Here is a 25,541-nt window from a genome sequence, read left to right as displayed (position 1 = left end):
TATATATTTTTAAACCATCATCTCCAACATTAGTCTGGCTCCACCACTTGGGTAGTATTTCTGAGACAACTGACTCATATTTCTTGGCATTTATCTTGGTTCGGCGTGAGTCACACTATCCTGTGAAGCGCGAGAAGATCAGAATAGCATTTTGTTTTAACATGCAATGGTTTTCCAGCACAGACGACTGGACGACCTTTTTCCTCCTGACCATTGCAAAATGGCAACGATCTCCGAGCTGCACTTGAACACAGCGTTTAGTGACATCACGACTGATAGCGTCATCCTTCCGGTGATACTTTTCTTGCACCAGCAGGTGGCGCAGTTGGACAGGCCTGATCATAAACTGCATAGGCGTTAATAAACAGTCTCTGATGATATGATGACATTTTACTCATCATTCTATTTAATTTACTAGATCATAATTTGATATCTAAATAAATAAATAATACATTATTTCAGACAGGAGACCCAGCTGGATGTAGCGGAGTGGAAGATGCTACTGTTTTCACTGGACAGAATTAGAAATGAGTATGTCAGGGTGACACCTTTAGAGACAAAGTATAGAGGTAAGCTTGAGAGAGTTTGGACATGTGAAGAGGAGGGATGGTGGATATATTGGGTAAAGGGTATAGAAAATGGAGCTGCCAGACAGGCCACAGTAATGGAAGTAGGAGGACACACAGAGGGTTGGTGTGACAAACAAGGATACTAGGCATAGGACACGATAGAGGCCACTGTGGCCTAAGTGAGTATCCAAAAGAAGACTTTTGCTTGTGATAAGACCTGGGTACCTCTTCTACCACTGGCTCCATGGTTAAGATGCTCAGATTCCTCCATAGGGAAAAAATATGAAAAAAGACATGGCCAAGAGGCTCTTTGTGAAGATGTGTTTGTTATGTTTTCAGCAGCTGTAATTGTAAGAGTTATATTTCAATTCCAAACCAACAAAGGAATAAACAAGCAGCACGTTCGGAGGAGAAGAAATGATGACGTTTGATTATGGTTTCGCTCTGTTTAAGGACTAGTGGAGGCAGACAGCAGGGAAAAGCTGGAGTTTTAGCAGATACTTTGCAGTTATAAGTTCCAGGATGTGTATGTTGCTTGAGCGAGTGCACAGGAGGTCAGGGCTTCACTAACATAGAGTCCAGAAGATTTATGACAAAAACAGCGCTATGCTTGTGGTGTAGTTTTAAATAAAGTTTAGAACAGCATAAGTAATGAATATATATCTAAATTTGATTGTTTTGAGTACTGGCATGTCTTGGGACATTTCTGAAATTGCATCACTCACTGCTGATTTAAAAACCAGTCAAACATCTATTATACTCTTATAGGAGTAGCCAGTATTACTGTAGTACTTTATAAGATACTAAAATACTATTCCAGCAATTTGAAAAAGTGTAGATGGTTTCTTACTTTCAGGGCTCTTTCATGTGAGAAGAAATGTGAAAACAGAGGTTCTGGAGCATTTTCATGTAATATTTTGGAACTATTCTAAGTTTCTATTTGGGGAAAGAAACTATAGACATTTTGGGTGAATATGATAATTTTTATAGAAAATGGGCAATTTATTAAAAAAAATATAATTAAATGTAATGTTTTTTTATTATCACATGAAATGTAATGAAAGAATATGAATTTTTAAGGAGGCTCTACCTCCTCCCTGTATATGTGGATAAAACCCACCAACCCTTTTTATAGTCTGTTAAAATTTGAATTAATCTCTAAATCTAGTTAAATGAAGTTATTTGGTGATGATTTGATGATGACATTTCAGAACATTTATTATGTAAATATGCTGAATTTAGGCTAGTTAAATTCCGTAAGTACAGTGGAAAAAAAGAGTAGCAATTTGCAGTTTTTAAGGGACAAGAGAAAAAACCCAGAATATAACTATTTTTTCGAAGAACTGGTAACTGTTTGCTTTAAGGTAAGAAGGGGATAGGGTACTCTAAAATTGAACCTAAACCCCTATAAAAGTAATGGTTGATTATAAAATAATAAGAAGGGCTCATTGGATTACTCTACAATATAGCCTGGAGCCCTATTATTGTGGTGTAATTACAATGTAAGAAGAGAAGGTTAGCCTAGTCTAAAAGGCAGCCTGGACCCCTAATAGTAACATGTAATTACAAAAATAAGACAGGGTCTTTAGGATAATCTATTATACAGCCTTCAACCCTAGTAGTAATGTCTGATTACAAAAGAAGAAGGGATTTAGGAGCTTCAGGATATAGGGAAGTAATGCAGCCTGAAGCTCTATTAGTATGTATTGTATCTTGAAGCATATTAGACTACTCTAAAATACAGCCTAGACACCTATTAATGTGTAATTACAAAATAAGAAGTGCTCTTTGGGATACTCCATAATATAATGAAGCCTGGAACACTTTATAATACAGACTGTAGCTCTGTTAGTATCTACAATGTAAGAAGGGATGCTTAGATTACTGTAAAAGGCATCCTGGAACCCTAATTAAATACAAAGCAGGGTTGAAACCCTTTATAATAAAGCCTAACCCCAGGAATACAACAGACATGGTTCCGGCTTTTCATCACCACTGGAGCCGACTGCACCTGCTCAAGACAATGCTTGTAATTCTACCAGACGTACCACAAGTGTCCAAGCGGCTCTCTGCTCCACGTTGCTTAAAATAGGCCTAGTCTGTTTTTTCTCTGTCTGTCTGTCTGTCTCTCTTTTTAGGAAGACATGTCAATCTGCACAGAGCAGATGACAAGGGCAGAAAGTCTGACAGAAAATCGACGCGGACAGTGTCATAACTTTTCAATTTTCCCTGTGAAACCATCAAAGCTTGCAAACAATGAAATAAAAATTGTGTAAAAGGCAGTTGGGATACTCTTTAATAAAGCTTTATTACTTAAAAATGTTTAGTGTTAAAATGATTTAATCTTAAAAACAACAAACAACTGTTGACTATGACTCATTTTTTAAGTATCATTGGGAATCTGTAGTATTTTAGGAACCTGAAAATCACATCCTATATTCAGGGTGTGGTAAAACGCGGGCTGTATTATAAAGTGCTGCCACCAGATTTACTCAACAATATCAGCCCTGTCTCTTCAGACTCTCTAACTGTGCGTGAGGCTGTCTGTGGTCATGCATGAGGACTGATGGGCTCTGTGGGCTGTCTGGCCATGACACGCGCGTTCACACATACACATTACTCCACGCCTGCGGGTGAATTCCATCGCCCCTCTTTTAAAAACACCTCTTCCAGCTGAGCACACACACACACGCACACACGTATGTATGCACGCACGCACGCGCACACAGATTCTCTCTGTCTTTCTTTTCTCTCATCCGGCGCAGAAGCCCGGCAACGCGGGTGACGCGTTTTGCGCATTTCCTGCAGCTCGCGCTCACTCACAGATTCAGGAGCGAGGGGACGGGAAGCGAGGGGAGCGCGCAGAGAGCGAAAGGAGAAAAAAAAAGCGAAACGGGAGCGGAGCACTGGGATGTGTTTGGGGTGCTCGTGAACCCCCCAAAAAACCGTCATTTGGGGGGGGGGGGGGGCAATAAAAGGCACTGCTTTCCGAGGGTTACGCGCAAATATCGCGGTGCCGTGAGGTCTTAGGAAGGAGATTATCCAGGAGAGGAGCGAGTGAGCCGAGACGGGCTGGAAGAGGAGAACCAATCCCGGATGGCTAGGCGCGGCTGGTCGCGCTCTCTTCCACCCTGACCCGGGAGAGACACACGAGGACCGCGGGGAAGCTCCGGGACTTCACGTGAACGTGAGCCAGTCAACCTGCGTTTCTGATCAGAGACATTCATACCCCGTTCTGTTTCCGCGGTAACAGGAATTTTGTGTGGCTCACGAGACCGATCGTAAACAAACAAGGCAGCCGCCTCGGTGGGAGAGCGTCCACCAGGAGACCCCTGAAGGGTGTGAGTCCGCGTTATTTCTGCGTTTTTCAGTCTGCTGGGGATCAGTCAGCTGCCCTGTTGGCGTCTCTGCGCGCGTGTGTGGATAACGAGCTGTTCTGATATGGCTGTACTAGACTGAGAGTCCAAGGAGCCAGCGGCATTATGGGATGTAGCAGGACTGTGCAGTGACCCCGCACATTGGAAGGAAACACTCTGTGTACAGGAGCAGGAACAGGCAGACTAGCCTAAACACACACACACACACACACACACACACACACACACACACACACACACACACACACACACACACACACACACACACACACTCATCCTTTTACGCACACACACTTCCCAGCAGCCATGCCTGTGTTCAGTGGTCTGTTGAAGGTGCGGGTTTGTGAGGCGGTGGACCTAAAGCCCACTCCATGGGCGCTGCGTCACGCAGTGGGGAAGAGCGGCTCCTTCCTGCTGGACCCCTACCTGGCTCTGAATCTGGATCAGACCCGACTAGGCCAGACCGCCACCAGAACCAAGACCAACAGTCCCGTTTGGCACCAGGAGTTCTGCACCGAGGTGCGTGAGGGAAGGAGCCTGGAGCTGTCAGTGTTCCACGATGCACCCATCGGGTATGATGACTTTGTGGCCAACTGCACCATCCAGCTGGAGGACCTGCTGCAGAACGGAACCAGGCACTACGAAGACTGGGTATGCGTTTGATCTGTAGCTGTGTATGCGTGTGTGTAGGTGTGCGTGTCTGTAGGTGAAAGCCACAGTTTTGCATGTGCAGGTGGAAGGAAATCCTAAACACTGTATCTGCATAGTGTATTTTATGTGGTCTATTAGGCTGTGGTATGCATGCCATTGCTTGACTGCTTGTTTCATGTTCCTGTTCACAGTGAACAGCTAGGAAAAAGTATTCCCAGGTTTCACCTGTCGGTTATTATTGCGTAAGGAATCAATACTGTTGGTCTTCTATTCCCAAAATTCAAACGTGAGCCTTTGCCACACCAGTGGGTGAAACTGAAAAAGACTACAATATGATGGCGAGGACTTTAGGACCTTATTATGCTTGTTTTCTGCTCACAAGAGGTCCGCCCTCCCCTCCAGCTTCAGGTTCCTATTACAGACAGTATAAAAGATGGTGGTGGCTTCCAGGTCTGAAAAGTGAAACTAACATGACAGTACCTTCAACCAAGATTCTTTGTAATATCCACCAGGGGGTGATACTCATGGTTACGGACCTACTAGAGTCCATTTTGGAAGATTTTGATCAGTCGGCTAACGTTTGACAAGTTGTTAGCTGGTTTCACAATCAAATCTGCCCCTCTTTCCGTATAGTCAGTTTAAAAAACATGAAAAATGATAAGAGTGTGATTGCTTCAGAACAAGACTTTTCTAAACCACCAGTTTCATGTTACAATACCAGCATCTATCTCCTAAAGGCTCCATTTCACACTGAAGTTTCCTCTCTTGTTGTAACCTGATGTTCAAACCGTCTGTTTGTGAATTGTAGCCAGTGAGAGGCTAGTTGATTTAAAGGGGAAAAAGGTTGTTTCAGAAGGTAGATAAACCAAGGGCCTGCACCAAGGTCCAGTGTAATGCTCGACTTAAAAGTCTGCAGCACTGATTTTTTCCTTCACAGAAATATAACTACACTTAACAGCTACACAATATGTCCACTTTAATCGGTAACAAATATATGTTTAACTCTAGTTTCATTCAGTATCAAGACTGACACCATCCCTATCCAGTGAAACCTCTGGTTTCAGTTCAGAGCCTTTTACAATGAAGTGGGCCTTCATATTTATGACAACGTTAGTGAGGCAAGGCGGAGATGGTTTGGACATGTGCAGAGGAGGGATAGTGGATATACTGAACAAAGGATGTTAAATATGGAGCTGCCAGGCAGGAGGAAAAGAGGAAGACCATAGAGAAGATTCGTGGATGTTGTGAAGGAGAACATGCGGAGGAAGATGCTAGGGATAGGATCAAGAAGGAAGAAGAAGATGTTTACCTTATGTTTATTATTAAATGCTCTCTTCCAGTGTCAAACATTTGCACTGAGCTCTTCGTCAGAGCCTCCACTTCTGTTATTCATATTCCTTAGCTGTGCTGCAGTCTGTCGTTGTCACACTGCAGGTGTGTATGGATATAACAGCTGGAGTCTGACTGATACCACATTATAAAAGCCGATACCGATATTTGGTCATTTAAGAATCCAATATTCCAGCATATCGGCCGATATGGTTTTTCTTTCATGAGAAACGGATTTCCCTAACACTTGTTACGTGTGGTCATTTTTAAGTTATTTGCACTCTGCTCAGATTAGCTGTTTGTTGTGTTCGTGGCCTTACAAGAAAGTGTTTCCAACGGGGAATTTGCAGAGTGCCCTCTAGTGGCTGAACTATGCAACATCAACACTCATAACATGGTTGAAGGGTGTTTCTTCTGTCTCCGTTACTCTTATACTTTCTATAAATGCCAATATCAACCTCCAACCAAAGTCATGGAGTCGTCTTTTTCTAATGTGAAATGAGACCATGTAGGGGCGACTTGTTTTCCATTCTATTATCATGCAGCTTTACCCTCGTTATCTGTGACACAGGAGCTGTTCGGACTTGCATTGCATCTGGTTTGGGCATCTCAGGTTCGACTTGCAGTCGCCCTTTCACAGTTCATCGCATTCCTCCTGTCTCTTTGCACTCGCAGAAACAGGAGCTGTTGTTTTCTTTAACCCCCCTCCGAAAACGCAGCATTGCAGCTCAAGATAAGTTTGTTTTTTTACTTATTTATTAGTTTTACTGTCCTTTCAGAGATGTACTCAGCTATGCAGAGGAGAAAACTATACTATGGTTTCCCATCATTTAACGTTAAGACTGTGATGTTGGATTGCTACACATAGATTTGTATGTAAGGGAATAAAGAGCTGTTTGTTTTAGGTCTGCAAGTTTTGTCTCCAGTTATAACATGTGATCTCGTTCCACTGCTTCCCCTCATTTTGTGTCAACTTGCCTTATGTTAGACGAAAGGCTAATGAAGGTGATTTCAGGACAGAGTTGGGAGGGGGAGAGGATAACGGCAGACTGTTCTCCAAAGCACATTGTGAAATACTCTGATAATTTTCTACCTTTCAGGCAACTGTTTCAGGCAAGACACACACACACACACACAATGAAAATCCACTGTCAGGCCTTTGGAAGAGGATATGAAATCACAGCACCCACTTATTACAATATTATTACAGTTTATTTTGTGAAATGTCATTTTCCTCTTTGAAGTAAGAGTATTTAATAGAGGCCCTGCTCTCAGCTGGATTAACATATGACCGTGATGTAATCTTAAAAAAAAAAAAGAGGGGCAACAAAATGCTCATTGTGGTGAATTAATCGCAAATCTAAAGTCTTAGGAAGCTTATTTTCATGATGCAATGCTGCAAAAAATGTCAGTGTGAGCTCTGTTAATGAGTGTCGAATGTGAAAGTGTATATGATTTCATGCTTGCCAAACTAGGTTTCCTTAACGGGGGGTGGGGGTTAATTGATGTGCAGTTACATAACCTTATGCTATGTCAGCACACGCACTTGTATATAAACCAGCACACACACAGGCACCCACTTTGCCCCTCAGCCATCCAAAGTGAGGTCAGAGCATATGGATCAATGTGCTGATTGACCACATCCCATCGATCAGCCAGCCGGCTCGTCAGTACATCTGCCTCAGAGCGACACAGTCCCTCTCACCCCCCCCCCCCCCCCCCCCCCATTATTCCATTACTCACCATTTCTGCCTCCCGAGTCTTTCTCATCCTCCCCTCTTCAGCAGCGAGCTCATCTTTCAGCTTTAAGAACACCCCCACTCTCCCGCCCACCCTTCGTTTACCCATCATCTTCCTCTTCCTGCCTCGCTCGTGCACCTTAAACTCCTCTTTTATCTGCTTCCTCCTGATGCTCTTACCTTCTCGTGCGCCTCTGTCTTAAGCGAGGAAGGAAGGATGTGATGTTCAGTCTCAACAAGGAGGTAGCGGTGGGAAATATAGTATACTCGTTAATAGGTTGTCTGACTCAGATCAGACAGGGTTTTCTCTTCAGTTTTTTTTTAAACTCATTTATACAAAAAATAAAAATAAAATAGGCCAGCCTGCCTCTCACACACTGATTTATCACTACTCGCTGTATGTTTCACAAAAAATACATTATTAGGGATAAACAGAGAATACTGTTAACACAAGAATGACTTCTGGAATCAGATCTTTTCAACCTTTTCTGCTCGGTGGTGGATGCAAACCCTCTGTATAAATCTCTCTGTATGTAAAAATGAGCAAGCAAATTAAACTGGGTGGTAAGGCTTTAAATCTAGCTCACTAATTCTTTCATGGTAAATTTATCTGTTACTTATTTGACCCTTAAAAGGTCACAAAATAGTAATGAATGACCTTCATAGCCGCATGGGGAACTCTCTGCTTGCATCTTATTAAGGTGGAATGAAATGCTCTTTAGGTATTCTGGCTTTTTAAATAGCTTCAACAGTTAATGACAATCAAAAATGATGACAGATTGTCTTTTGGTCAACTAATTATGTAACTTCAAAGTTCTGGTCAGAATTTGGAAAAGTTTATCCCCAGAGGATGAATCCTAAAAACCTAGAATCCTAAAGAAGATTCTTTCTAACGGATTACCGTACCGTGCATTCATTCCTCCCTCAGGATGCACACCGACCAAACATTAATCCCTGTCATTGACCGAAAAGTTTAGCCAAATTTAGCCGTCATCAATTTAAACAGTCAGTCTTTTACTTTGGTTCATTGGCTAAATATTAATATTGACTTTTGAATGAACATTAGCTATATGTTGTAGTTGGAGATAGATAACTAAAGCCCCTTTGCCATTCGCCACGGATCGCCATGACTTGATTTGGATTGACTGGTTTTCCACTACAATCTGGTACTAGCGAATGTGCGTGGTTGTCGTGACAGAAACATGTCCGAGCGTCCCACAATGTTATTAATATGGCACACGAACTCTACAAAAAAGGTGGACGTCAAGTGAAACCTGCTGCTCGGTCTGTGACTTTTCGTCTGACTGGGGGACCATGGCGTTGTTTTAACCATTTCCTTAGTTGCTGGGTTTCAAAAATGGCTGTTTTAATTTTCATGAACGAGAGGCTTTCTTGACTCATCGAGTGATGCTACTGACCAGCCAGTCAGTGGCATGCAGTCTGATGATGTCACACTTTAGTGCCTGCTGGGATCGCTTGGAACCCCAGTTGAGCGGGTACTAAAAAAGTATCTGGTACCAGCTACTATGACCTAATGGAAAACGCTGAAAACCGTGGCGAACCGTGCTGAGTTGATCCAAGTAGGTACTAATGGAAAAAGGGCTTAAGACTAAACTAAGTAAACAGATAGATCCCCCCACTCCCCGTCCCATTTTCAGCAAATGCAGAATCACCCATCTGGGATTATTTTGGTTTTAAACCAGGTTACATCAGTGAACTGAAGGACTTAAACAAAGCAGGGAGATGAAGGATGTTACCGCTTGCAGCCTCCAAATGAAAAGCAGGTACAGATATATGTTATCCAGTGTCAAATATGATTTCTGAATTGACATTGCTTGTCAGCCTAGGCCAGGGGTCGGCAACCTCCTCCTTTTTTGAAAAAAAAAAAAAAAAGGAGACAGAAATTAGGGGAACAAGCAGTGATTTGAGCCAAATACTAGTCTTAGATTAGATTACATTTGTGCTTTGCAGGTAATTATTTACCAAGTTGAATTCTCAAGGCACAACATTAAATTAGCAGTTATGAACTCAGCCAGTCCAGTCTCTCATAGCCACTATATTCATCCAGTAGCTCATCCATTCTGTAGACATCGTGTTTTTTGAGTTTGCAAAAGATTTTCCATAAGACACAAAAATAATTTAATATTCAGTTAAGCCTAGCTAAAAGAAATCTTTTGTGCTCAGTTGCAGTGCCATGTTTTTGTTCTTGGACTATGATCATTAAGTCTGCTGTGTGCAAAGAGGGCCATTGAACAAGTCAGTAGAACGCCAGGTCTGAAGGAAAAAAAACAGTATAGAGCTCCACAAAATCTGTGACTTAATACAGTTTGCATAATGGATCCTGGATCACGCTACCCCTATCATTGTATATTAACCACTGCCCTTCTAAGCAGCAATAATATCAGTAATTGGCAATCTAATAGGGGGAAGAGAGGGCAACTGGATTATGAAGAAGATCACCTAAATCATTAATTAAAATATATTCTTTTTCTCTTACATTGGACCTTTCATCCATCCATTCTCTGTCTGAATCAAACGTTTTAGCTTCCTCTGCTCTCCATTTAACCCGTCTTTCTTGTGATTGGCTGCCCCTCCCAATGTGGGTGGGTGGAGCTTCTGTGCTCACAGCCCAGGGTTCAGCAGTCTGAAGCCTGAGATTTTGCATCATAGGAATTATTTGCACATATATTGACATTATTTGGTCGCTTTCAAGAAAATAAGCAAAATAGACCACTTTAGTGTGTACGAATTATTGAAACCTCGGCAGAGTTTGCAGTACTTAGAGCAGATCAGTGACAAAAACCGAAGTGTACAGTAATACACAGTGAGACCCAGCACAGAGTACAGCCAAATGGCATACTTCCTGCTGTTCAGAAGAACACTGAGGCATGTGTACCTCAGCTCCATCTTTCTCACTTCCTCCGGCCTTCTGCTGCCTCTCTCATCCCATCTCGTCATCGCTCCATCTCTGTCGTATGTGCGCTGTTATCCGCATCCCCTCTGCTTCCTGTTCTCTTTTGTCTTCCACCACCTCTCCATCTCCCCGGGACCCAAGCGCTGGTTCCTGCTTTGTGCTGCTGGTGAAATATTAACCAGGACTTTGATGCTTATTAATTGTCCCACTCAGTAATTGAGATGCTCTACGGAGCCCATCCCCATGGTGACAGTGACAGCCCCGTCCCCTTGGTGACAGTCACTCACCCACAGACACATCAGAGATAGAGAGAGAGAGATGGGTAGGTAGGAGCCTTTTTCTTTTGGTGGGGGGGGGGGGGGGGGGGGGGTCAGGGGGTAAGAAAGGGCAGAGAAAAAAGCAAGAAAAGCAGCGTTTTAGTTCTTTTAGAAGGAAGAGTGATTCAAACTCAAGGCCTTCAAAGGTAGAGAGACTTAAAGGGTTCCCTTGTGCTGCGTGCCCACTCTTCAAGGGAAATTCCACTTTACTCACCAGCATAATTATGCCGATGATGTATTCAGGTAGTCGGTGAGACACGACATTACAGCATCAACCACTGGGCTCTGTAAATCAAGCCTCAGGCAGGTTTGGACAAGTTTTACTCAGTAACAAAACAGTAATTAATCATTCGTCACAAAATAGAGTTGCTGTTTAGATCGTCAACGGCGTAATGTACCGTTTAGGACACACAGGTTAGTTACACCGCCATTTATGTATTGTTTTCTGTTCAATATAGCAGCTGTGTTTATTATTTCGTGACTGAAATGCTTCACTGGAATATGTTTGAAAATTCAAAATCTGTCAGTGGGATTGACTCGCCCCAAGTGGCCATTAGAGGATCTGCAGTTTTTTCAGCCCTGCAGTTTGGTGGTTTTACTTCACATACACTGCAGAGGAAATTCTGTTGCTTTCTCCATTATTAGCAATTATTACAGTATTGACTGTAAGCTCATATATAGATTTAGGGTGGGTTGCTTTTTTTTAACAGAAGAAAAAAGAAATAATCAGAATCAGAATCAGAATACTTTATTGATCCCTGGGGGAAATTATTTTACGGATCAGTTTATTAAGTCTGTTGGCATCTGCGACCCTCAGCCTGCTCCCCCAGCATGCAACAGCATAGAGGATCACACTGGCCACAACAGACTCATAGAAAATCCTCAGCATTTTCTGGCAGATGTTGAAGGACCTCAGTCGCCTCAAAAAATAGAGACGACTCTGGCCCTTCCTGTAAAGTGCTGTGGTGTTTTTAGCCCAGTCCAGTTTATTGTCAATGTGTACTCCAAGGTATTTATAGTCCTCCACAATGTCAACACTGACCCCCTGGATTGAAACAGGGGTCAAGTGTTTCCTGGTCTTCCTGAAGTCCACGATCAGTTCCTTGGCCTTTGCCACGTTGAGCTGCAGATGATTCTGCTCACACCACGTGACAAAGGAGTCGACCACAGCCCGGTACTCTGTCTCATCATCCCTGCTGATGCATCCAACCACTGCAGAGTCATCAGAAAACTTCTGAAGATGGCAGGTCTCTGTGCAGTGGCTGAAGTCTGTGGTGTAGAGGGTGAAGAGGAAGGGGGAGAGGACAGTCCCCTGTGGTGCCCCTGTGCTGCCCCTGTGAACAAAGAACAAAGAAATAATGTCTACAAAAAAATGATACCATGGAAATCTTATTCTGTAAAATAATTTACTCTGAGGCGCTTACATATTTGTGGCAGAGGTTTAGAGTCAAGGGGTGTACGCACAGGAAATAATTCACAGTGATGTGAGCAGAGACCAAGCGATGATGGGCAAAATAACCACTGCTGATATGTTTCTCAATTGAATTAAACAAATACCAATGACAGTGAAGGATATTGTAGATTCGTGTCCAGCGGGGTGGTGGACACGCCAACAGTTGCTTAGGTAATTAGAGATTACCTAGGCAACCAGAAGCTTGAATTACCGTTAGCGATTGACCGTTATTGCAAAGCAATGTGCAGAGAACAAATACTTACATTTAGTAAGTTACTTACATTCACAGGGAGGTGCACAATAGCTTACAGCTCAGGTTACGTTGTAAGGTTTCAGAATGGTTTCCACTTGCACTCATTCTTCCAAAATTTCTCCACCAAAGCGATTCTATCTCCAGGTAAAAACTCCAGGTACTTTCGAGTAACACGTTACCATCACCTTGTTTCCTGCTGTTCTGGCCCTGCTCACACTTAGAAATGGTGAAAAAAGAGCCTCATTTTCTTGAAGCCTGAAAGGCGTGCAGACTGCAGAAACAGCTCTGCTATTGGTTGAAAGTTACTTTGGCTCTGTTCTTCTAAACCTCCACCTCTCCTCACTGTCTCCCAGCTGTTAACAGCCTGTTACCCAGCATGCCTTTCACTTTATTAATGTTACAAGCTGTTTATGTTTGACAGATTATTTTTTACCGTGACGTTTTGCCCTTATGATTGTTGTGCATTATTTTATTTTTTATTTTTTTTGCAGCAGCGTTTTTATTAAATTTTAACACAATACAGCCATAAATCAGAACATCTTGTACGTTTAAAGTATATTCAAGCTTTTTTGCCAGAAAAAGAAAAAGAAAAGGAAAACACACACACAGAAGGGCGAGGCTTCTGTTTTGCAGCTTCACAAAACAAAAAAAGAAAAGAAGAGCGGAGGGAAACATCCTCAGTTTGTTATATATTCAAATTCTCGACATGAAGGATGATGAAGGGCGTCCATATATTCTCAAAGGTCTGGTCAGCAACATTTGATTTATCTATTGGTGGTGCTCAGTCTGTGACTGGACTTTCATAACAATGCAGTCAGTGCTTTTTTTTTGGAATAGTCAAACTAAAAATTGCTCATTTTTACTTTAATTATGTTTTTTTCTGAAACAATCTCAAGAGGTAACATTTCAGATCCTACAAGATCCATTTAGTGATTGTTTTTTTTTGTAATGATGCTTTAAATTCTTCATAAGATTATCTGGTATTATTTTTTATTATATTTATTCAATAGTTGTGGATTATTAATTGTGGTTTTATATTACTGTATTTAATTCTAATAACAACAAGGAGTGAGTGTGCACAGTTGCAGGCTGTAATATTCAAGTCAGGCTGGCTATCCGGTTGTTCAGTCTGACGTCACTAGCCGTGTCTGGGCCTAAACTCCGCTGCAGGTCCATATATCAAACGATCACTATGGCATTACTGAGAGTTGAAAAACTGTCTAAAGTCTTTCATCTTTAATAAAATGATCAGCGTTCTGCTCTACCAGGTGTAACAATTGAGTTTAACATCCAGGCATCCATGAAAACGGAATTTATTTAACAGAGTTAGAAGTTAGCAGGAAGTTAGCTCGCTAGCTTCTATCTAAATACAATATAGCATGTCCTGACTGCGGGGTTTTGGAAACAAATTAAAATGTACAGCTCTGTTATCACTTCCAACATAAATGAAGACAGAAAACTAAACAGCAGTGACGTTTGTAGGGTCACTGAAGTTTGGCTAGCTGGTATATAATGATGTGCTACGTGACCATTAGCGACACAGCTGTGTTAGCATAATATAAACAAGCTAACTTTTTTTTTCCACTCGATAAAAGTTAATGTGAGTGTTCTCGGTGGTCAGGAACAAATGTAATCGCATGGCAGGATGCTGTAAAAGGACCAAACTTCAGCCAGGAGAACAACTGAGATAATCCATCCACAATACGAGGTTAGTCATTCATATACTGCTGCATGGGCTGGGCTGTAGTTACATCGTAAGGTTTTAAAAACTGAGCTTAAATAAATGATTAGCGGTAATTAAAGCCGAGGGAGGTCAGTGATCACTGACTGTTTTAGGAGCTTTTTTTTTTTTTTTTTCTTCTTTTTTTTCTTTTTCTTTTTTTTGCCTGTCCCGTTTGGCTCTTTTGCCATCAGAATTGTTGTCTAAAGGCAAAGAAAGATGCCCAACGGATTTACTTTACCAAATTGACCATCCCAGCCTTGCCGTAATGGTCCATTTGATTCACCTTTTATTGTTTATTTTATTTTCACTTACTGAATATGGGACAGACTTGACTGGGGGAAAGAAGGGGAGAAAGAAAGAGGGAAAGAGAAACAGCTGAGAAGAGGGATGGGGGAGAAGGGCAAAAACCAAAAACCAACAGAATGAGCAGAAAAAAAAAAAGAAGAAAAAAAGAAAAAAAATGCATATATCAATCACCTGGGTCACCTGCTGAGAAAGAAAAAAGAAAACAAGCAGAAGAGAACAAATAGAATAAACAACATCACAATGATATATGGGAATATGACAGTAAATACTAAATATTAAACATTATTGTGCAGCACATAAGAGCAACAGAACACAGTGTGCTTTGAGGTAGGAGCCAAAAAGGGTGTAGTTTGTGTGTGTGATCACCCGTGTGTACACCTGTGAGCATGGACGCGCTTGTTTTTTGTTTTTTAAAAGGTTCCTTCATGTAATGATCTGCTAGAGGGTGTGGGGGGCCACAGCCCCGTCCTCCAGGGCATGAAGCATGAAGGAGCTTTTTGAGATTAAATACAAGAAAATACATAACATTAAACATCAAACAACACAAAAGCCATAATAACACAGACTACTTTAGGCCCGGAAGTAGGATTCGTCACGTCATCACTTAACGACCGGATTATTACCACCAGCTTATCGCTTCCTTAGCAATTAAAAAAAAATAGCTCCTGGTAGTGTTTTTTAAAAAAAGTTCTCAGTTGACAGAGAAAACAGAGTTGGTGCAAAGGTAGCAAGACGAGTCTGAGGAGGGGGAAAACAGTGGTGATGACTGAGAGAGGACAGGAGATGAGGCGTGGAAGTAAGCTCTGTGTACATGTAAACATGTCAGGCTGGAGGGCGAAGCTGCGAGGCTGCTGGAAGCTTCTGAGACGTGATGACCACACAGTGTAACGTTTCCTCGCTGGGACACGGGCCACGTCAGATGTCAGCCAGCCACTGTTTGACACTTGGCTTCAGCACAGATACACTCACATGCTCCAACACAGCAGCCGGGATTAAAGACTGAAGGGCTACAATTGGAGACCGACCAACATCCGTTTAAAAGATGGTTTAACCAGTTTAAATTCTTTTTTGTTTTACAACTACGAAGCCAAATATTTTAGTACAACATGTTTTATAGGCTCCGTTTATGCCTGCCAGAATTTATTGCATTGCATATTTCTAAGAAATCTTAAACAAGTGACAAATTCAGACGGTGTAGAGTTTCAGAATTTGTTATATTAGTGTAAATATTGAACTTATAACCATTTTATGTCAGCAGCAACGGCTTTGCAGTTGTTTTTTCATCTCAATCTCAAGAGCGCCTGTCAGGAAATTTCTTCACAATTGACTCTAAGGCGATCTGATCAAAATGTTAATGTCGCAGGTCAGGGAGAAGAATATATATCTTGGCTGTGACAGGGAATCCTATTTGCATGAACGATCCTTTTCTGTGGCTACCTCTAAGTACAGTTCCTCTTCTACTTTTTTTTGCCTATGGTGTGCCACAAGGTTCAGTTTTGGGGCCTTTATTGTTCTTGCTGTATTTACTTCCTCTTCAACACTTATTCAGCACTTTTAAGGACATTTTGTATCACTGCTATGCAGATGATATTCAGTTATATATCTCCTTTAAGCACCATGATGTTTCCAAGCTACAGATTTTGCATAAGTGCATAGACTCCATTAGAGGTTGGATGGCTGGAAACTTTCTTCAACTAAATGAGGAGAAGACTGAAGTCCTTGTTTGTGCTCCTAAAAATTTTGTACCTAGTGTTATGGAAAACTTGGGTCCACTTGCTACATTTGCCAAACCGTCTATCAGGAAGCTTGGTGTTACTATTGACTCAGCTCTGACTTTGGATGCTCATGTAAAATCTCTGGTTCGCTCCTGTTTTTATCACTTGAGAAACATTGCTAAGCTGAGTCCCATTGTATCGCGCTCCGAATTGGAAGTTGTCATTCATGCATTTGTTTCATCTCGTCTGGATTATTGGAATTCTTTGTTTACTTGGAGCATCTTTGGAGCATCTGCAAGTTGTACAGAACGCTGCTGCAAAGCTTCTGACCAAGTCCTCCAAGTACTCCCATGTCACACCCCTGCTGATTCAGCTGCACTGGCTCCCCGTTAAATTCAGAATCCACTTTAAGGTTTTGACCTTGACTTTCAGGGCTCTGCATAGACAAACACCAACATATATAAGTGAACTTTTACATCCATACATTCCCAGCAGGTCCCTGAGGTCATGTCACCAGAGCTTGCTGGTTGTCCAACACACGAGGCTGAAAACAAAAGGCGACAAAGCTTTTGTAACTGTGGCCCCCAGATTGTGGAACTCTCTCCCTTTGAGCCTGAGATCTGTGGACTCTGTGGTCGCTTTTAAAAAACAGCTAAAAACTCATCTTTTTAAACTTGCTTTTGGTTGATTTTTATTTTTAGGTTTTAGCTTCTGTGAAGCACTTTGTGATTTTTATCTTGAGAGGTGCTATATAAATAAAATTTTACTTACTTACTTACAGAATTACACCCAGTTTGTAAATCAAAAATGTATCGATTGCACAAATGTGGACAAAACATCATAATTTCATAATTTACCACTTTTTTGCAGCAACATAAGTCAAGCTTTGGCTACAACTTATGTTGTGTATGCTATCAGAATCAAGCGTGTTAATCCACAGAAGGAATTTGACTTACTCTCAAAAAACGTAGACACAAATGGTGACTGTGTAGCCACGGAAGAACAAAAGATTTTTGGCTGTATACATAGTTCTTTCCACAGATTTTAAATCCAGTTGTGCCAAAGTGAGGTTGTATTGCAAATGTGTTAGTCGGCGTGCAAATGTCACGGATATATGTGGTATTCAGTTGCACAAAATATCACAAAGCTAAAAAACCCCCCACAAAAGTGCAGTGACTCAGTAAATCCATTGAAGACAAGGCGCGGGGTACAGTAAGGCAGTCTCCCACAGGAACTAGCAGATAAGCGGGGGAGGAGCTGCATCAAGAGAAGACAGGAAAATGCTAATTAAGTTGGTTGACTAATGGGTTGTTAGTTTGTAGTAAATCTTTTTCAGTGTGTGCGTGAATTTGCCCCATGTGCCTGCTTTCAACATTAGATAGCCATAAAAAGTCTAGATGAGCTGTAGCTGCAGTAGGTAGCAAAGCAGAACAGAGCCATGAAGGTCTGTTACCCGGAAGGGGCGTCCACATAGGTAGCCCTGCTTTGTTGCTAATGGTTGTTTGCTCCAGTTAGAGTTTCAGGCCCGGGTTGCCTAGGTAACCTTTTGGTAATTAATTTAGCACCTTGTAATATGTCAGTCATCAGTATTTCACTGTCATTGGTAGTTGCTTCAGTCACTCGCCTTGACGTTTAGTCCTGAGCATCGCCTCCGTTTTCTTCACTGTCGTTTAAAGTTGCAGAATTTGATTTTCTGTGCTCACTGGTAACCACGTTGCTGCGAACTGGGGGATGCAATTCTCTCTGAACGAAATCAAGGACAAACATGAAAGTTTTAGTTTTCCAAAGTTCAGCGTTACACCGGGAAGGTTGGTGTCAATATTGTCTCCCATTTCTGCAACCAACGTTAGGGTAACCAACAAGTATGTTAAAGACAGCTTGTAATTACCGAGTATGGTATTTGGCACATCTAAATTTGACATTTCCTTAGATGGGGAGGAGGGCCAAAAAATATTTTTGTCCTTTAGTGGATGTCAGAGTCGTAAAAAGGTTAAGAACCGGTGCCACTTTGAGGGAATGAACTGCCGGAGGGTTAAAAATAGAAAACACTAACAAGTCTTGCTAGCCTCTTTTGCGCCATCTGCTGCTACCTCCCAAAAAAGATGCAGTTTGCAGAAAGTTATAAGATGAAAACAACTGAGATCCACCTTTTTGACTTTATATATTTTGTTGCCTTAAAAAAAACAAAAAACATCCAAAGTTAAAAATATCCTTGAGCACTAACATAATCCTATAGTCACAGAGGCAGCATCATGACACCGTCACCTTGTTCCCCGCCTTTCCACTTTGTCTCTTTCAAGACACGATTATCGTCACAGCCACAGCCACATTGTCATTATGCCTTTCTTTACTCCTGACCCCCAGACTCCCATTCCCTCACAATCGCTGTTTGTGGACAATGACATCATGGGCCCCACCCCTCGGTGACCTGCTGGTTAAGTAGGACAGTCTGGATTTAAGATATACGCTCACATACAAAGAGAAATATGGTGCACTGCCCACTAAAGCCAAATCAGGACAACCTTTAGTGTGTATGTGTAGGGTGTATGTTTGCTGAGGGTGTTTAATTTATGTTTCCAGTGAAAGGGAAGAAATGGGAAGGTGAAATGCACACTCCTTGTCTCCTCTTTCTGTGTGAAACCAGGAGTGCACCTGTATTTCTCTGCCTGTTTTAGCCAGTTTTTCTATGTTATGTATGACTTTAACCACAGTTTTGGTTGTTAAATGTCTCTGAAACTATTGCTTTGGTAGTAAACCCCTTCCTTACACAAGCAGCACATTCATTTGTGTTTCCTTCTGGTCCCAAACTGGGATCCTTCTTACATCTTTTACATGTAAGGTGAATTTATAAACCACTACACTCTGGAGACACTAGGCGGAGTTGCGTTTCAATGTCTCGCCATGGGTGGACCTCTGAGAACTGTAGTTACACAAATAACCAAAAGTTATATTGCTATTTTTCTCCATTTAAGAATTCTAATCTTATCAATAATAAGCAGGCTTTTTTTTTCAGTTATTATAATAAAAGTAGTTAGCACAGAGTTTATGAACTCATTGGTATTTAATAAAAAATGTCCTGAAAAATAACAGGAAAAAGTATAGACTTAAGTTAAGTAAGGTAACACAGTGATTATATGTGTGTGTCGTTCCCCAGAGGCCCAGTACTTCCACTTTTTGGGAATTATCTGATTAACAGTGGAGAGTAAGGTCACAAATGAAACTACTCACACGGTTGTGTAATCAATTTTAAAAAAAAAGGTCTGGCAGTTTTATACTTTTGAGTACTCACACACAGACGACTCTTGTACGGCAGCAAGTTATTATTTTTTTACTCAGTTTTTAAATTTAATATTCTAACTATAACATTTGAATTACTGAGTGCTAGAAATTCCACTCGGTGGATTTTATTTTGGTTTGTATGGAGCAAAATTTCGCCAGCTCCTTATCCTCCTTTATCAGACAAATATATAAATTGGCATCAAGGTTCTCGTTTAGCTGTGCCAGGAAGTAAATTTAAAAAAAAAAAAAAATAAATAAATTATGGACATGTTGTGAAGCTGTTAGTTTGCCAATTTTCCTATCATAACTATTGCTTAAGAGCATGAAGGTGTTATCAAAAAATCTTACACCTCAATTGATGACACCTCGTTTATCATATGTGAGAGTCTAAACAAAGGTTTAAAGAACAAATGTAGTGTTTACATGAAAGCTGCCTTTTCAGGAGCTGGTTTAAAAGAGGAGGACCTTCAAAAAGAGCGATGTCTTATATTTAATTGGATATTTCTCCCCAATCGTGCAGCCACCTCGTGCAGCTTGAATTTTTATGAAGTGTGTTTTCATCCAACGGTGACGGCTGTCTGATCTACGGGGACTGCTCATCAGACTGTCTGGATATCACGCACATATCTGGAGTGGTTGTGATCTCTTAAGATGACTGAACGGGCTGGATGATTTGATGGGGAACATCAACTGTTGTAAATCTAATTGGCCTCCTGCCTGACGCTACGGGATTGTTGGAGCGTTGGGTTGTGGTGAGGGGCGGGTTTTGTTGCAGTCTGAACGCAGAATGAGAATCTCTCCCGTCCTCCAGCTTTACCTTCGCTCCGCCGCCGCCACAGCTCGGCTCTTCTTACATTATTAGCCGTCTGTGATGTTACATTAAAGATGCATGACTCTCATGCTGTCTCACTCAGCGGGGGCCTCCTGTGTGAGTTGAGTTGCTGTTAGAAAGAGGGCCAAACACACAGACACGCACAGACACACACATGTTATCGTGTGAATGCGGTCGAGCTCTCTCAAAGCCGAAATTTGTTATTTGACAGATGGATGTGGGAGGCTGTCACTGAGACTAAATGCTCCTGAGAGAGACACAGAGAGCCGTCTGGCTGGACAGAGATAGTGAGCTAGCTGGATGGAGAGTGGGAGGGGGTTAGCTCCACAGTATTGATATAATGCAAGCTTTGAGTGCCCTGTCTGCCTGGTTGAGTGCTTGTCGGTGCTGCTGCATATGGTGTGTGTCTTTTATTGTAGCAGTGTATTTTTGTGTTTGGAGAGCGAGGAGATGGAACCGATGCGAGAGAGTTAAGACTGTACGTGTGTTTAACGCTAACGTCTCTCTGAAGTCCATTTTAAAATCCCCAGACGCCTTGAGAGCTCAACCACACTCTGCTTCCTGTATGTGTGAGTGTGTGTGTGTGTGTGTGTGTGTGTGTGTGTGTGTGTGAGAGAGAGAGAGAGAGGGCTTGTGAAGCTATCTATCTCTCTGGCTGTATCAGTGTCCTAATTGGACTAACAAGATTAATGAGGCGAACTAGATTCTCCGGCTCTCCCTCCTCCCATCTTTTGTTGGTGAGGCGGGGAACCTCGGTGTTGGTGTGTGGTTGTGCACGCAGGAGGTTAAATCCAAGTCACATTACAATTCATTTAACAGGGCTGGTGATGTGGATGCAATCTCCTGTCACAGTAATGTAAAGTTATTAGTGCTTAAGTGGTCAGTCGATTAATCAGTTGGAGAAAATTAATAAACAGATTGTTCTCTCCACGCTTTGACGCTTAATCGGCTGAACAGTTAATGATGTAACCAGGAAAATAGCCGGTGATAATTACTTGAGCCATAATATAATAAAGTTTGTGAAGAGACAAGCTTATTCATAAATAACCTAATACAAATGTCAGTTTTGGCCTAACTTGTCAATTAAACTCAAATAATCAAGGTATGTCCTTAAAAAAATAAAAATAAAGATACAGATGATTGGTATTACCTGTAATTAACAAGTAAAAAAGTAGAAATTAAGCTACATTAAAGAAACATATGGCCTATTGCCTAGGATAGGATACTGTCACCTCTTATCTCATTATAGCCTTAATGTGATCTGATCCATCGCTACATAATCAGCCAACTTTTCCAGCTTTGTTTATCATCTATTATGAAGACAATATGATTAAAAAAAGAGACAATAAGGAAGGAAAGACACAATCTGGGATGATTCTTCACCCATGACACTCGTCATTTGAGTCACTGTTGATATAAAAACATCATCAGAAACAGAGCAGGGCGTTATATTCTGAAAACAACCAGCATAACTGGCAAAAACAACATTTTAGTGGCAAAAAAATATTAGATTTTGCTTTATTAGAGGATTTTTTTTAACATGCTAGCCTCTAGGTAGCCTTTAGAAGGGTAATGCAAGCCTCTGTAGTTAATGAGATGTTTACAAACATAACGTTACTCAGCTTTCTGAACTAATGAGGTTTTTCAGTCATGTGACCTTTGCTTGTCTGCCATTTTGGACTTGTGACAGCTATGTTGACAGTGTAGGCTCAAATAAGTAAAGCCCCGTTCACACATGTCAGTGACCCTCTGGCAATCACATGTTGCTAGGGGAAAACATGTGTATTCCCCAGTCAGTTAGCCAAAGCCTTCTTATGATTGTTTTGGTTGCTAGCATGTTGAATGGAAGAGAAGGACTTGTCTGGAAACAAGCTAGCTACTCTCTGTAGTTGCACCTTATAAAACATGTTGGCAAAACTTTTTACTTAGAAGGAGAGCCTTAGCTTTTCGGTTGGAGTCACATTATTTCAAGTTGTCTTACGCCTCGGCTAGCAGTTAGCAATTATTTGCACAGGATCATAAAAGAAAAAACGAAATGCAACTGTGGAAATATGCTAGCTACCATTGCCAACCTGTTGTTTCCCTAGCACATGGTGGCGTCACATCCTAGACAACAGCGGCAGACAACTCTCAAGCAAAGAGTGTGTGATGCCATGTGAGAAACCTCAATAATACTAGTACAATTCTGTTACAACTACATTACAGAATTTGGATGTGTGAAAGAATGCTTGTAGCACACAAAGGCACACTTGGTGTCAAAATGTTCCCATTTTTCTGGCCTCACTTTTACATTAAAGGCTCAGTTTTCAGTAGATTCTGAATTATTCAACCTGATGGTAGTGAGTAAGCCTACAACATGTTGCAGCTTTAAATTTGTATTTTATTTATTTAATTTTTTTTCTAGCAACAAAATTAATGAGGTAATACCAAGTCAAAAAAGAGCAAGTTATTATTTTTCCTCCTGATGTTGTCAGAGCTCAGGTTGGTATAACAACCCAAACCTGACCAAATTATTTCTGAGATACTGCATGATTAAACTCACTGATAAGCCTATTGATGCAGTACAATGCTCTTGTGGCTTCGTGAATAGCTCGAGGGATCTTTCATGGTTCAGAATAGCAGACTCGTGTTACGTTTGTTTAGTCATGAATGGACTGCTGGGCGTTTCGGCATGACACATTTGGGGTGGCTGTAGCTCAGGCAGTAGAGCAGGTCATCTACTGATTGGAAGGTTGGTGGTTTGATTCCTGGCTTCCCCTAGTCTGCATCCCAAATTGCTCTCCGATGCATCCATTGGAGTATGAATGTGTGTGAATGTTACTTAGACAGCACCTAGAACAATGTGCTTGTGTGAATGGGTGAATGCACAAGTTGTGTAAAGCGCTTTGAGTGCTCAGAAGAGTAGAAAAGCACTATATAAGAACCAGTCCATTTACCATGACAATTCAAATAGAGGTGAGGTTATAATCATAGAAAACAAGAAGTGGTTAACTCTCATGTTTTATTGAGACAGGTGTGTTTGCTTGCTAAAGCAGTAAAAGCAGCAAAAGCCGTACTGATCTATTCTCCTTCAGTTTGAAGCAAAGCCAGCATTCACAGCGTCCATGATGAGTATTATTAGGCAGTTTGTGGTGTGTGTATTGTTCATATGCAGATACTGAATCACTGGTTTGTCTTACTGGGATATGGGAATGCAACTTTTTTGGGCGGTCACGTGATACCAAAATATTGGCTACGTTCAAGAACGATGTTGAGTTGTGTTGACTCACTTGTGGTTTGTGATTACCTCAAAAAGTTTTGCAAACAAAGAAACTGTTGGCAGAGAAAGCATGAAATGCATCCAGACTGTTGCAACTCATACTTTTAGCTTTCTCCATGCTACCTACGCTCACTCCCCAGCAGAACGAGATAAACTGAATTGAATTGTCCTGTTTTCACCTGATCCACTTTTTGAGGATGGGAATCGGTGGATCCCTACTAAGTCACCTGATTTGACTGAGACTGTTTTTAATATGAGTGTAAAAAAGGTCAGTAACAGATGTGTTAAAAGCCAGAAGCCTCATAAAGCCTCAATTATACTCATCACGGATGTGGACAGCTAGAAACCCGACAGCCGAGTAGTCATTCCTGTTATACTTCTTTCAAGTCCGTTTGAAATTCGCTGCCTGGGTGCATGTGTGGTTGGTACATTGGTAATGTAAATTCTATGCAGACAAGTCCGTGTGGTCCCAAAAAAAGCAGGCATACGAACATGGAAAGCATAAACCCTGCTTAAGCCAGAACTGGCCCATCATAAGCTCCAGTCTGGCCGTCTCGATGGTTTTGCAAAGTGTAAAAACGACAGCGAAGGGGGGTTGGGGATTGGACTTATCACTGTACAGTATTTTGAACCAGGAAATATTGTGTTGTTAAAGGTACAGTGTGGAAAATCATTCTCACAATTCAAGTGCATATTCCTTGCTACAGTGGTCGCTGTGGGAAAAACCTGCTTTAGAAATTGAATGTTAGGTGATCGTTCTAAGGGTAATGCCCAAAGTGCTTTTTAGACTACAAGTCACATTCATCTACTACAAACAGCGAGCTATTTATTAATTGGTGGACCCTTTGATGGTAGCTTTGCATGACTCGAGGACCAAAATAATGCATTTTTAAAAATCTTATAATGGGCCTTGGTTCAGTGGCCCCATAATGTACTGATTTACACATTCAACTATGAAGTGAGGAAGGAGGAGACACGAATACCTTTGGGGGAGGTCATCTGGTGTAAAACTGCCAAATCAAACATGCGGTGCTACCTGCTGTGGTGACCCATTGTGAATGAGGGAGCAGCTTCACTCAGCCTTGGTTCAGCTTAATTGTCAGCCTACTTTGCTCTGTGTGGCTGTCCCCAGGCTTGCAAGGGTTGCGATGAAGTGTTATCCTGACCTTAAACGACCATATTAGAGATATTCATTTAGGTCATGCAGATCCAGGAGTAGAAAAAACCCGTTTTAATCAGAGTGTTTAGAGCACCCTGCAGCCTGAAACTTCTTTGTTTGAAACTTTGGCCATGCTTCATGTAAGAATCCACTATTATGTTTAACTCCATTGACCTATAAATATTTCTAATTCCTTCAGATTACATGGATGTTTAACTTTACCGTAACAATCAATGTCATGACGATCTGTGGGAAGCGTTTAGATGACTCTACAATCTACAAGTAATGTGGTGATTTGGCCAAACTCTGAGGTTTGGATTTATGGTAAAAATGGTCGTATATAACAAAGCTGGTATAATTCTGGATGCCTAATTAACCATTGTGCATAGAATACTGTATCTGTCATGGCTTTTATTTATTGCTTTATAACTGCAATAAACTCTTCTTTTTTCATTTTTAAAGATACATGTGAGTGCATATATGGTCTAATTCATCCTCCAAAACTCATATCTGTGCAGCAGATGTATTTTTTGTATTTTAATTGATTTTGGATATGAAAAACGAGCTCGAAGGCACAGCATGGCTCAAGTGGCCAGTAACTGGCGATGTGGAAAGAGTGCCGTTTTGCAGGATGGCGTGCCATCCGAGCGCTAAATCAGTGATGGT

At 41.5% G+C, this 25,541-nt stretch overlaps 1 protein-coding gene across 1 annotated transcript in view; it reads left to right on the top strand.

Moving 5' to 3' along the window:
* The first annotated feature begins 4,190 nt into the window (after window positions 1–4,190).
* Window positions 4,191–25,541, top strand: part of LOC113028244 (protein kinase C epsilon type-like) — a 52,710-nt gene continuing 31,359 nt past the window's right edge. Inside the window, exon 1 of the mRNA XM_026178356.1 lies at window positions 4,191–4,597. Coding sequence (XP_026034141.1) covers window positions 4,253–4,597 — 345 coding nt within the window. The 5' untranslated portion in view covers window positions 4,191–4,252. The remainder of the gene's footprint in view (window positions 4,598–25,541) is intronic.

The sequence above is a fragment of the Astatotilapia calliptera genome, chromosome 8 (assembly GCF_900246225.1).
Source record: "Astatotilapia calliptera chromosome 8, fAstCal1.2, whole genome shotgun sequence".
NCBI classification, from domain to species: domain Eukaryota; kingdom Metazoa; phylum Chordata; class Actinopteri; order Cichliformes; family Cichlidae; genus Astatotilapia; species Astatotilapia calliptera.
Note: the sequence above shows the minus strand (reverse complement) of the source record. Positions and strands in the feature narration are given on the sequence as shown.